Source organism: Sus scrofa, chromosome 2 (assembly GCF_000003025.6).
Source record: "Sus scrofa isolate TJ Tabasco breed Duroc chromosome 2, Sscrofa11.1, whole genome shotgun sequence".
NCBI lineage: Eukaryota > Metazoa > Chordata > Mammalia > Artiodactyla > Suidae > Sus > Sus scrofa.
In genome coordinates, this window is record NC_010444.4 from 10,534,158 (window position 1) to 10,548,312 (window position 14,155).

At 51.4% G+C, this 14,155-nt stretch overlaps 1 protein-coding gene across 1 annotated transcript; it reads right to left on the minus strand.

Moving 5' to 3' along the window:
• On the minus strand, window positions 3,145-13,108 carry LOC100524130 (pregnancy-associated glycoprotein 2-like). The gene is made up of 9 exons (XM_005660829.3): window positions 13,073-13,108; window positions 11,078-11,200; window positions 9,884-10,001; window positions 9,674-9,792; window positions 8,263-8,462; window positions 7,245-7,361; window positions 5,564-5,705; window positions 5,379-5,477; window positions 3,145-4,145 (listed from the first exon to the last, which is right to left on the minus strand). Exons 1-9 carry the CDS (start codon window positions 13,106-13,108, stop codon window positions 3,993-3,995), a joined length of 1,107 nt encoding a protein of 368 aa, XP_005660886.2. The 3' UTR covers window positions 3,145-3,992.

The following is a 14,155-nucleotide window of genomic DNA, read 5'->3' on the forward strand; positions in this document are numbered from 1 at the left end:
CAGCACCATTCACAACAGCCCAGACATGGAAACAGTCCAAATGTCCATCGACAGGTGAGTGGATTAAGATGTGGCCCATGTACACAGTGGAATACCCCTCAGACACAGAAGAGAACAAAGTCAGGCCATTTGTGGTAACACGGGTGGAACTGGAGAGTCTCATACGAAATGAAGTAAGTCAGAGGGAGAGAGAGAGACAAATTCCATATGATGTCTCATATATGGAATCTAAACTATGCCAAAATGCACCTATCTACAGAACAAAGAACAAACATAGGGACATGGAGAAGAGACATGTGGTTGCCAATGGGGAGGGGGCGGGCGTGGGATGGTCTGAAAGCATGGGGTTAGAAGATGCAAACGACTACATGTAGAGTGGATAAGCCCCAAAGTTCTGCTGTATGGCCCAGGGAAATATGTCCAGTCACTTGTGATGGGACATGATGGAAGATAATATGAAAAAAAGAATGTGTAGATATGTATGACTGGAACTTTTGCTATTCAGCAGAAATGCAGAGAACAGTGGAAATCAACTATAATGTAAATGTAAAGAAACGGCAGTATTTTCTTCTTTTTAAAGGCTGGATACTATTCCCTGGTATGTCTCTACCATGTTTTCTTTATCCGTGCAACTGCAGATGGATCAGAAATGTTTCCCCATCTTGGCTATTGCGAATATGCTGCAATGAACAGGACAGTGCAAATATCCCTTTCATAGCCTGCTTCTAAGTTTTCGGAATAAATGCCCAGAAATGGGAATGCTCAATCAGATAGCAATTACTCTTTGCAGTTTTTGGAGCAACCTCCATTCTGTTTTGCGGTGGCTGCCTCCTTGTCCCTTCCACCAGCACACGGGTCCACATCGTCATCAACACGTTCTATCTCTGTTCCTTGTTAACACCATCCCAGTAAGTGTGAGGGGATATCTCATTGTCACCTGGTTTGCCTTTTCCTGAGGATTCGTGTGAAACAAACCATCCTCATCCTAAATTTACGGAAGAGGAATCTGCTGTCCAGAGAGGAACTTGTCAAGATCACATGACTTGTGGGTGTCAGAAGTGGGATTTGAAGCCAGGCAGAAAAGCTCCCGGTGGCACTTGTCTGGCCAGATGCCTGCAGTATCCTCCATGTGCTTAGCAACACTGGGATCACGCCCCTTCAATATTTACTTTAAATTTTTTTTTAAATTTTTTTTTGGTTTTTAGGGCTACAGTTGTGGCATATGGAAGTTCCCAGGCTAGGGGTCGAATCAGAGCTACAGCTGCCAGTCTACACCACAGCCACAGGAACGCAGGTCTGAGCCGTGTCTGTGACCTATAACACAGCTCATGGAAGCACAGGATCCTTAACCCACTGAGCGACACCAGGGATCTAACCTGCATCCTCAGGGATACTAGTCAGATTCCTTTTCTCTGAACCACGACGGGAAGTCTCAGGATCATGCTGTTCTATATTCTGTTCTTTTCCCTCAGTGTCATATTGGAACGCTATCTCCCAACACCGAATACACTCCCCCAAAAAAAACAATTTGAAGGCAGTTGCTCAATGGCCTCTCTGTGCTGTGTGTACCCTTTGTGCAATGAGTCTCAGGATGTCCTAGAATTTCCCCTTTTGTAAGCGACCCCAGGCGTGCATCCTTGCTCATTGATGTTTGCGGGGTTTCTGATCATTGCTTTAGCATAAAACTTAGAGGCAACATTGCTGGGAGAGAGGCCATACTCATTTTAAGGACACATCACCTCCCAAAAGACGGCACCAATTTATACTCCTACGAGAAGGGCTCTAGATCTATCTTTTTCCTGTTTTTCCGACTTTTCCTCTCAAGGAAGCCTACAAATGTCTCTGGTCTGCAGTTAGCAAAGGATAACTGTGGAGGGTAGGACAAGGTGTTTGCTTTGAACATCAGAATTTATTCTCACGTTGGTGGCACAGGCTGCCAACAGAGAAACACAAAACAGCACGGGCTTATGAGCAGACACCAGGTTCAGCCCTGCCCGTAGGCTCAAGTAGGGAGTAAAGCCTGACCTTTCCAGGTTGCTAGTATGGAAATAAGCCAGGCTGACATCATGCATGATCCCCGACATGGGTGCCGCAGGGTGTTCTAGTGGAAGCACTTACTGATTCACCCACTCGACATGGAGTAATTGAGGACCTACTGTGTGCCTGTCACTGGTACTAGAGCCAGGAGCTGGGAGGAGACTTCCCTCATCTGTACCATGGGGATCACGCCCTGCAGGGGCTCATGAGGAAACAGGGAGACTGCACGTGTCATCAACTGGGGCTGGTTATTCTGACTGTTATTGGTGGTTTCTCACCAGGAGAGGCATTGCTTATGGCTCCACAAGGACCACTTGGAAAACGAGTCTCACAAACTCTTTGCTTGAGTCTCCATTTAGCCAAAAACCAGTTCTGATCTCAACGCCTCTGCCGTTTTCTCCATCTGGCCCTTGCCACTGGGGGTTTGTCTGTTTATCTGTCTGCATGTCTGGGTGTGGTGGGCTCTGTGTGGGGTCCAGCACAGTACCAGGCACACAGTACCAGGCTCAGGAAATTTGCACTGAATGAAGAGTTGAGACATTCCTTTAGGTGACATTGCCTTGCCTGAATGAAGTAAAAGCTGGAACTCTGTATTGAGTTGGGTGTGTTTTTTATCTTTTTTATTCTCCCCTGCTCCTCTTTCCACATGGACCTCCCTTTTCCTCTAAGCAGCCAGTTGTCCCCAGTCTGGGCCTATGCCAGGGGTCTGAAAATGTGTCGAACGCTGGCAGCTGGAACCAGCTGGTATCTCGGACCTTGGAGGGAGCTGGAAAGCTGAAGCCTTTGTGCACCCAGTAGCCCCCCTTTCCATGAAGGACAGTCCCTGCACCAGCCTTGGAGGCCAAGGCGAGGGCCACGCTGGGCCCCCATATGGGTGGGGATGGCTCAGGCATCCACATGGGTCTCTCAGCCCGGAAAGGGTGCTGGAAAGAACACTGCAGGTGTGGGCAAAAGAGAGTTGGTGCCTGTGGCATGGGGACAAGGGGAACATCCTAGTTTGCACGGCTTCAACCGGAGCCCTTCTGGAGAAAAAGCCCACTGTCAATGGTCCTCTGAGGTGGGATGAAGAAAAAAGAAATTTTTATTTTGGCCTGTCCTATGCGGAGGGCCAGGGAGTCAGCCCGAGCCATCTCAGTGGCCCCAGCTACAATCCCGTTCCCTAACTGCCAGGCCACCCAGGAACTCCTTGCTTCGCCTTTTCTTACCCCTTACCACCCCTCTGAGAAAGTGACAGAATTGCTGCAGTAGTCCCAAACTCTTCCTTGAAATAGAACATCCCTCTGCCACACGACCTTTGAGGCCATTCTCCCCCGTCCAGTCACATGGTTCTGGAGAACCCTGTCAGTCAGACGCTGCCCTGCGAGGCCATGTGACCCAGTTAAGCCAATCATGGTACCCCATGACCTCCTCCACGATGGTTGGTCTGGGGTTGGACCCATGACCTCAGGTGGGCCAGTCAGAGCATCCCTTGTCTCCTGGATCTTTTCCGTGCTTGTTTCCCTAGGGCTTAGATATACCTTAGGGAGAGAAAACCCTTGGGCAGCCCTCTCTGGAGTTCTTCCATATGATTAGAAGCCTGAGCAATGAAAGCGGTGAGGCTAGATGACTTGGGTCCAGTCACTGAGATCTTTGGATCTGCTCTGGTTCCTGCATCCCCAATCCCCAGTATCCTTCCAAGAAGTCTGCCCTTCCTTTGGAAATCTCGTGGAGGTGGGCTCCTCTCACTTGTGGTTCAGACTATGTCATCAAGTCCTGCGCAATCATGAAGCATCACCCTGACTCAGAGAGCGGCCCCAGTTGGTTGCAAAGGCAATCCTTTATTCTTCACTGAGAACATTGCTTTGCTGAGCAGCAAAGGCTGTTCAAGACGCGCTCCCTGGGCGAGAATGCCCTAGGTGTGAGTGAATGTGTGTTTGGGGGTTGGGCCTGATTGTTTCTGGAAGCAGCCCCAGCATTTATACAGCGGGAGCCAGGCCAATCCTGTTCTGTCCTCGATCAAAAACGGTGAAGTACAGCCTTAAGAAGACGTCACCCAGGATCCAAATTGGGTTGCCTGAGGGCTTGCCTTTGATTCCTTTAAAGGCACTCAGGCAGATGCCTCCAAGAGTCTGGAGAAGAGGGAAAGTCACAGCCGTGAGCCTGTGCCCTCACCTGTTGCTGCCCAACCTCCATATCCAGATCCACAGTTTCTGGGTTTCATCTCCCTCCTTAGGTGAGAGCCACTTGGTTCTCTCAGCAGCTGCAGAAGGCGGGGGTGTCCACCCAAGAACCAGGCAATCTGTAGCTCCCCTCCCCCTTCCTGCTCTATCTTTCCTTCTGCCCCAGGCTGGCTGTTCTCTCTGCACAGAAGGCCTTTTCTTGCCCCTTTCCCCACAACCTGTTCTTTAAGGCTGCGCTCAGCGCCTCTTCCCCCACTCCCACTTGAGTGGTCTTCCTGGATCCCTGCTCACCCTCCTTGGCCACTCCAGGCTGGGTTGGGTAACTTGCCCCAGTGCTCCCCTGTCTCTAGATCTGCCCCTGGATCTGCCCCTGGCATCCCTTGGCATAGCCCCCAGGGGTCCAGGGGCACAGAGCCCAGTGTCGATTTGCCTCCACCCCAGAGGGGCTTCTCACCCCTCCATGAGGCTGGGGGTTTACAATCATTGAAATTCCCTCTCTTCCTCAAAGCCTTATTTGAGCTCCTTCAGCCTCCTCTCAATTCTCATCGCAGCTGATGTGTCTGAGGCAGGGGCTGTGCAGTCACTGTGTCCCCTTCATGCAGAAGGGCCTCCAACCCCTGCACAGGGCTGGTCTGGTGTCCCAGCTTCCAGAGCGGGACCTGGGTCTTACGAAGGGCAGGTGCAGCCTAGGACTCGGCAAACCCTCTAATCATCATCCAAACCAGGGCACTTTGGAGATGGGCAGGGAGACTGTGAACCACTCTGGCGGGACAACACACTGGCAGTGTCCTAAGCCAACCCCCCTTGTCCCTCAGCCTGATGATCACAGGGATTCTTGAACATCCACCTGTGGGCCCTGGTTGAAGTCATGCTTCATGAGGGCAGATGCCCTTAGTGGTCCCCTCTCCTTGTGGCTGGTACTACACCTGCCCATGGTGGAGTCTCCATCTTTATTTCAGGATGGTGGTTGTCCTAGTCTTCCCTTTGCCTTCAAGAGGTTGCTTTTGTGGGAGGGACTGGGCAGCCCCCAGGGGTCTGTGGTGCATGCTGGTGGGGCTGGCGCTTAGGCGCATTTGCAGTGGTGCAGCTTGACCTGTAGAAGGACCTGTCCTCCTAGTATCATCAGCCCATTGGTTCCAGCAATCCGGATATGGGAACCAGCCCCCAGGGTTGGCCTCTCACCTTTTGGACATAGGCTTGAGCCGGCACTGGGTAGTCGACGCCCTTAATGGTGAAGACGATGTCAGGGAGGGTGCTGCTGGCATTACAGTAGATCACATACTGTCAGGAAAGAGGGAACGAGGTTGGCACACCTTATCCTGTTTTTGTGAAGAGCCCCTGAATGACCCTGTGGCCTGATCCTTCACCAGGTCCTGGAGGTAATAGCCAGGGATGAGCTTATGGATGTTGTAGACTTGTCTCCTTGGGCCCGTCAGCGATGAGGTCCCGGTATCCAGGATGGCCTGACAACGGCGCTTACAAGCAACAAACTTCGGTTTGATGGTGATCCTACGAGACAGTGGGACAAAGTGGGCACCAGGATCACTCTGACGTCTCCCCCCACTGCCACCCCCCACCCTTACTGCAACTATTTTCAGAATAATCCTCCAACTCAGGCCTCTACTCTGGTTTCCTTTACTATGGTCATTTCATCTTCGTTGATTTCCTTTCAAGTCTTGAATGTACTGGGCTTTCATGCCTCAGGGCCTTGGCACATGCTGGTCACCCTGTCTAGAAGGCCTCCATCCCCTTTGGTTGATTTCTCCTCATCATCCGGGTTGCAGCTTAATTGTCACATTTCATTGTTACAATTCAGGAAATTCTTTCTCCCCCTCAAGCCTCCCCACTCCCCTGACTAGATCAGGCTCCACTCTTGGCCATTCTCTGTATAAATGTCCTCATGTCTAGCCTGCTACAAAGAGGTAATGCATTCTTTGTGTGACTCTTTTCTTCTGTGTCCACGTTCCTACATGCTAGGTCTGTAAGAGCTGCAGTGCCCAGCCCATAGCAGATCCACACCGTGGGTTTGTTGAATGAATGAATGAAGACATGAATGAGGGACAACCAGAGACCTGTTTCTAGTGTCTGAGAAATAATGGGTCCACACCCAGAGTCATGTTGGGTGTTCTCTGGGGCAAGAGATGCTCATAGGGGTGGGGAGGGGACACTGGTGCCCTGGGAGAGCTTGTCCCCCAGCCCTGCCCCCTGGGCTGGCTCAGACACTAATGCCCCCGGGCAGCCAATGCCCGAGCTTGCCCAGGGGCCTCCAAAGGACATGGAAGCTCTTGTCTCAGGGCCTCAACTCCTGCCTCTTGTTCTGAGGCCACTCTTGGATCCCAGCACCCTGGTGGTCCCTGTCATAGCCCCTGTCCCCCTGTGTGCCTGGGATGGGGCTGGGTGGGTCAGGGTCAGGAGGTATCTCTCTGTCTGATGTGCTTTCCAGTCTCAGGAATGCAGCCAACCTCTGTGCACTGCTGGGTAGCTTCTCCCTAAGGAGACCCGTTTTCCCAGTTCGTCCAGGATGTGTCCTGTTTTCCCACTGGCGGTCCTATGCCCTAATCACCTGCTTGGGCCTGGGTAGCCGAGGACGGTTGGTCATCTTAGCACCAGCCTGCTCAGGCTCCTGGAAGTCTCCCTGATCCTCCTTTCAGGACACTTTAGGGTCCTCAAACCATGCTCCCCGCCTGCCTCTCAGCACGGAAGCTGCAGTGTCCCTGTGTTGCAAAAGCATCTCTGGGCCTTGGTCAGGACCCTCATCAGGAAGCCTGGGTGATTATAAACCTCTGGGAAGTGTGTGTGATGGTCTGTGTATGTCTATGTCTATGTGACTTTGTTTGTGAGACTGTGTGTGTCTGCCTAGGTGTCTCTGTGTGCCTGTGTGTGTCTCAGTGTGTTTCTATGTGTGTATTTGTCTGTGGAGTGTACGTGTGTGTGTATCTGTGTGTGTGTGTGACTGTGTGTCTGTGCCTGCATGTGTGGGTGCCTTTCCATGACTGTGTGCACATATGGGGATATCCCTCAGGATGCCCCACAGAGGGAGGGGCTTACCTGTCCAAGGGTATCTGCCAGTACTGGGTTTGCGACAGGGGCACCCACTTGAGGTCTCCTTTGTAGTAACAGTCGAGCACGCCGCCAAACATCACCACGCTGCCTGCCTCCGTTTCGCTGAGGAGAGGAGGGAGAGGGAGGGCTGAGTGTAGGAGAATAATGGGTGGCTTTTCTCAAATTCGGCCACACACCAGGCACTGTTGAGGGCTGTGCTTATCCACCCATCAGGGGCACTGCTATGATCCCATTAACAGATGCAGGAATTGAGGCATGGAGGGCTGAATACCTGACCGGCTAATGAGTGGCCCAGAAAAGGTTTGAACCTGGGCGTCTGGCCAGGCTCTGAGCACCCACCCTTCCTAGAGGGACTGGTCCCCTCCCTCGATGAGCCTGCTGAGAGAGTCCCTCAGGGGACACCAGACTGGAGGGCTGGGGCTTCCACTGTGCCAGCCTGTCAATTTTCAGGAAAGCTGAGGGCTGAGTGTGCTAAGGGCATGGATCCGGCTCACTCAGGGCCAGGTTCCTGGGCCCGTGACCTGTGCTGTCCATGGGTCCCCCTTTCAGCAGGGCCCCATGCCTCTGCCATCTCTGTCCTGAAACTCAAGCTTTTTCCACAAGGGGTTCCACATGTTCCTATAGCAGGGGCCAGTGTCTAGCTGGTCCTGGGCTCCTGGTCAAATGTGAGTGAGGAAGAAAGAGTCCCCCCATCCCTGTCCTTCCTTCCTTATCGAATCCGTCAGCGAATCCCGTTCTCTCCTCCTCCGCCTGAATCCTGACCCCTCCACTGCTCCTCCTCTCCCTCCACCTCCCTGGACCAAGTGCTGCCCTTGGCCCAGGAGCATGGTTGTGTTCCATTAAAAGTGTATTTATAGAAACCGGCTGGTGGGGCCAGATTACCAGGTTACCTGGTCTAGACTATCTCTCAGGAAGCTTCTGAATCACGTAAGCTAGACATTTTATGCAACCGAAAGCATCATACAGGTGATGTGGAGAGAGGGCTTGTCCCACTCAGACTCACGTGCTCAAGTAGAAGGCAAAGACAGGCTCAGAAATGAGGCTTTGATTCATTATAGTGTCGAAGATGGGGGTGGTCCCTTCCAGGGCGAGGCTGGGATAGCCCAGGCCCAGGACACCATCAAAGACTGCATTTTCAAATACCATGTCATCCTCTGCCAGGCTGATGCCAAATGCCTGGTTCTTGATGATAAGGTCCCCCACCTGTGGGAGAAGGGTTTGTTCTGATGTGACAGTTTGGGAAGCAGGGCTGGGGATGGGCTGGAGTGTAGGGGGGCAGGGAGATGCCATTAGCTTGCAGAGAGCTAAGGCCTGCCTGGGCCCTGGCTTGATCATCAACCAAGCTGGTATGGAATCTGTTTTTAATTTGTGAGGGGCTGCGGATTTCAATCCACGGCTGCTCCTTCTGCAGTTAGTAGATTGGCCTTATGCCCTCGTCCTGGGGGAGAGTGAGACTCAGGGCTGGACCAAATGGTTCCCACCTGAGGAGAACATGAGTAGAGGAAAACCTGAGATCTGATGACAGAAAGGGATGAGTTCGTTGCAATGCATTGTGGATCCTGCATCCACACAGTAAGAAAAATGGCCATTATACAATGAAGCTGCAACAGTGCTATGAAAATTTTTTGGGGTGTGTGTTTGTGTGTGAGTTAGTAACAGAGACAGAAAGAGGGAAAGAGAGAGAGAGGGAGACAGAGAGAGAGAGAAAGGTAAAGAGAATCTCAGGCAACTTTGGGGAGTCCAGCCTTAGTTTTAATTACCATCTCCAAGACTGCCTAGAGTAAGAATGCATTTAGCAGGTTGCTCCCACATCTGTGGCCCACTGCCTCCTCTGCCTGAGTGGGCCTGGCACTGTGCCAGGCACTTCCACTGATGCTCTGGGCTGCCCCAGGTCCCCAGATCAGTTTTATTCTCTCCACGCAAAACCCCACACTTGCACGAGTCTTAATTGGCCAGCCCATCTTCAGTGCTTACCAGATGGGTGACCTTGGCCAAGCCCTTGCTCTCTGCACCTCAGCTCCTTAATCTGTATAATGGAGATAAATATAGTACTTGCTGTAGGGTGGGGGGGGTGCAGGATTAAACAATTGCCCTATTGGATGTGCCTGGCACTGTGCCAGGCCCAGTGGGGGAATAGAAAGATGCGTGTTTACTCCCCCGTCTCCCTGCTGCCAGCAAAGTGGCACCTGAGCAGGAAATCCACCCCCCAGACCTCTCTCTGTGTTGGCCATTGTGAGAGCCTGTGTGTCAGCAGGTGCACTTCCCCCACAGGGACAGAGTCCCCAGGGCAGCTGGGAAGTGAGCCACTGGGGACTTTGGGAAAGTCAGGCCCACACATAGGACACAGTGCCTATCCAGGAAGCAGCAGTCCCATCCACGGCCAGCCCTGTTTCAGCTTGTAGTGTCCACATTACCCGAATGGTGTCATAGCCAATGAATCCTGTCACTGTCCCAGCACCGTATGGCAGGCTGAAGATTTTGCCTGAGAACTTGAAGGTGGTGGATTGAAAAGGGTCCAAGGTATTGTGTATAACTGCAGACAGAGGAGATGAGTGTCCATCAGCTTGCCCAGGACAGAGAAGGGGGTTGGGGGGAGCACCAGAGGGGCAGCTTGGGGCACTCACCACATGCCATGCTTTGGCAGTAGATGGAGGGCACCCATGTGTCAGATGAGCCCGTGTCAAAGACCACGCTGAACTGCTGAGGGGGTGTTCCGATGGTGATGTTGCCCACGTAGACCATCTGTAGGGTCCGGGGAGGGGCAGTCAGGGCAGAACTGACTGCCCTGGTCACCCTGGTTTCCTGAGCTGTCACCAAACTCATGGTCCCTTGCCCATGGCCCCACCTCACAGCCTCTGCTCAGACCAGTGCCTCATTGGAGCAGCTCTCCAGTGTCCCCTCAAGGCCCAGCCTGAGCATGTCCTTCTCCTTCCTTCACCCAAGCCCAAAGCATGTCCTGTCAACAGCACACAGCTGGCCCTTTTATGTGACATTCATTTATTCTTTGCCTGGGTCTCAGGCTGGGCTCTGCATTCTTGAGGAAGATAAAAGACCTTTCTAAAAATCAGTACCCATGGGATTTCCCATTGTTTACCATCGGACAGGCACCAGAGTACTATCCATGAAGATGCAGCTTCGATCCCTGGGATTACTCGGTGGCTTAAGGATCCAGTGTTGCTGCGAGCTGTGGTGTAGGTCTTAAACACAGCTTGGATCCGTGCTGCCCTTGCTGTGGCTCAGCCAGGCAGCTGTAGCTCTGATTCACCCCCTGGCCTGGGAACTTCCGTATGCTGCAGGTGTAGCCCAAAGAAGTAAAAAATAACATATAATAAAAAAAATAGTAGCCCAAACCATAGAGTATTAGATTTCCACAGTGCCACCCACCAAAGGGGCTCAATCAATTTTTGGGTCTTTGGAGGCTGCCCTTCCACTGCCTGTGGCTTCACCCTGGCTTTGCAGTTGGCTCTATTGTCTGATCAGACAGGGCTCACCCTTCATCTGAAGCTCAGTGGCTCCCTTGGGTCTAAAAGAACACTCTTCCTCAAGGCGATGACATATCCTTGGCGCAGAAATGGATGTTTACCTGCCACCTGGTCATCGCTGGGCCCAGTCACCACAGACCAAGAGTTGAGGGTGGGAGGGCTTTCTCCCCTGGGTTTGAGGTGCCGTCCTCCACCACCCCCACCCACCCCCGAGTTCTCTAGCTTCTGGCAGGAGCCCCCCCATCCCTACCCTCCCACCTGGCACCTCCAGGGTAGACCCAGTGCTAGACCAGAGCACCAGGGGGCGCTGCGGGGCCATCCTCCCCTGCCACTTACATCCAAGTGGTTTCTCAGGGGTTGTTGAGAGATATTCTTCTGAGGGGCAGACTCTTCGGCCAGGCGATTCTGGATCAGGTCATGAGGATGTTCTTCCAGGAAATTTTTCAGCAAGCCTTGTCCCTGAGTTTTCTCGGATGGACTTGACCTTCCTTAGAGGGATCCTTTCGCAGTGCATTGGGTAAAGGAAACAATGAAGAGATAGCCAACAGCGGTCTGTTTTGTGGAGTGACTGTCACGCCTCCATTGTGATGACACTGTGTGTTCTCCAAGCACTGTTATGAGTGTCATCTTGCAAAGACCATAGCAAAACCCTAGGTTCAAATACAGGTTCTCTTCTGTAATGTTGCATAGGTCATGTGAGCTCTTGTCAGTGCCTCCATTGGTACCAAGGTTGCATCCAATAACCCCACACCCTAAGTAGAATGTGCTGGCTCGTAAGTAAGAGGATGGATGTAGTGCACCTTCTACATGGGAAGTCTCAACAATGAAGCCGTTACCATTGCTATTGCCACCCTGCTGCATCCGCCTCAAAGCAGCTCTGGGAGGGAGGCCCAAGGGTCATCATGATCCTCTTTTTGCAGAGGAGGAAGTTGAAATGCAGGACAGGGGAGTTTGTGGCTTTGCTGTGGTCAGCCAGGAGATGGGGAAATAAATTATGGAAATTAAGAGGCGAAGGGAAGTTCCTGTTGTGGCTCGGTGGTAAGGAGCCCACCTGGTATCCATGAGGATGGGGGTTAGATCCTGGGCCTCGCTTACTGGGTTGGGGATCTGGTGTTGCCATGAGCTGTGCTATAGGTCTCAGACTTTGTTTGGGTCCCGTGTTGCTCTGGCTGTGGCAGAGGCCAGCAGGTGTAGCTCCGATTCGAGCCCCAGCCAGAGAAACTCCACATGTTGCAGGTGTGGCACTAAAAAGAAAACAAAGACACAAAAAACCCCAAAAAAAACAAAAAACAAACCCCCAAAAAGAGAAATGAGGAAGAATAAAAATTGAGAAAGAAAAAATAACAAGACGTCAGAGAGTTCTGCATGCACATAGACATCCAAAGAGATGGAGAGAACAAAAGAGAGATACGGAGACGAAGCCCCAGAAATACAAAGACCAGAAATGGAGGGAGAGCCGAGAGAAGACCTAGGAGCAAAGGCAGGAGAAGTGCTCTTCCACCAGACTACACTGACCGTTGCACAGATTGTGCACTGAAGAAATCCAAGGAGTGCCATTTTTTCACGTAGGTCATTGTGTGACTCTTGACCCAGAGTTGTGCAATCCTGGAGACCACCCCAAGACCTTGGACAGACCGCAAGGTACTCATCTATCAGTGAGAGTTGAAGTTTAAGACTGTCAGGGAATGGTGACATTCCCTTCTAACCATGATGAGTAGATGAATAAGAGGATGACAAGAAATATTCCAGAGAGAGAGAGATGATGTCACTTCTGGTCCCCATACTTACGTGACTAAGCACTCTGAGAAGGCCACCAGCCCGAATATCACAAGCCACTTCATGCTTCTTTCCTGGGTCCAGGTACTCAGGAAATAGCAATTCCTGGGCATGCAGTGGTGGCCAGAAGCTCCTAGTTATATATGCTCTGACATGCCCGAATTGTCCTCTGTCGGCCACTAATGGACCTGATAAGAAATACAGATCTCCTGATAAGATCTTTACCTCCATCAGTGTCCTTGGGGAGTGGACTTAGAAAATTCTAAGCATACAGAGATTTCTGCTCTAATCTCTTCCTTGGAGCCTGGCTGCACAACCAAACAGAAGTGCGGACTAACAAAGAGTTGGGAGACTCTTGTGATGTTGGAGATCAACCACTGCTAATAGCATGATAGAAATAAGTGTTAGGGATTATGATTGACATTTCAAGATCTCATGTGGTCTGGACAGCCACACATGAGGTGTGCCTTGCTGCCTCTGTTGGAGAGGAGCTTGGAAGGAGGAACAGAGATCAAATGTCAAAGTGAAGGCTTGAGGGGCAGCCCACTGACGTACCAGTGGCTTTCGGTCAGGACCCATGGCACAGATCATGGCCTCTGGGATGCCCATCAGCTTCAGAAACCAGGCTGGAGCAGAATTCCAATGGCACAGTCTTACTATCAGAAGAAATGGGATGCCTGCCTCCAAAAGTGTTTTGCTCATCCGCACACATTAATGGAGGACCCTGTGTGCTGGGGTCTAGGTCAGATGCCAGAAAGTCAAACATGAGTCAGACACAGGCAGTCCTTGTCTTCAGGGAGCTGGCAGTCTAGGGCAGTTCTCACAAACTCATGGGTGAAGATGCAAGAGCAATGAATGGCCTGGTTGAATGGGCATCCTGGGCTGGGGCAGCCTCTCCTCAGCTCCAAGCTGAGTGGCTGCCATGCTGGAAAGCAGGCTGGTTGGGCATGTTTTCCAGAGAAGTCAGAAATCTGGATGTTTATGTTTATGTAAAATCCCCTGATTTCAAATGTTAGCTCCTAATTTTTTTCCTCTCTCTCTCTCTGTCTTCCTCTTCACTTTTTCAAAAATCATAGTGTGATCTCAACCTCAAGCAAGTATGAGCTGGATTCATCCTGCAGGCTACGCATGCTTTTACTTCTGGCCAAGAGGTGGGAGTCAAGAGGGATAGAAGCAGGGGTTCCATTCACTTTGGCTGAATGAATAAGAGCCTGAATGCCTCTCAGAGCCTGAATGCCTCTTAGAGACCTGTGAATTTTCCATCCCTCTGTAAAGATCCCCTGGGGGCAAATAACCCAAGGATTAGAAAAGTTTCTGCTTGTCGCGCACCTGAAATAATTCCCCATAGGTTCCATGCCTTGAAGCATTTAGTCTGCCAAAGCAATCATACAAAGAGGGAGAAATTTAAAAAATTTTTATTTTTAATTTTTTAAAATAAAATTTTAAAAAAAATTGTTATCGCTTATCCATTATGGGACTGGGACTGCTTTTCATTTTGTTGCTTTTTAGATCTGAACCCACTGCATATGGAGGTTCCCAGGCTAGGGGTCAAGTTGGAGCTACAGCTGCTGGCCTACAGAAGCTGCCTCTGAGAACTACACCACAGCTCACCACAGTGCGAGATCTTTAACCCAATGA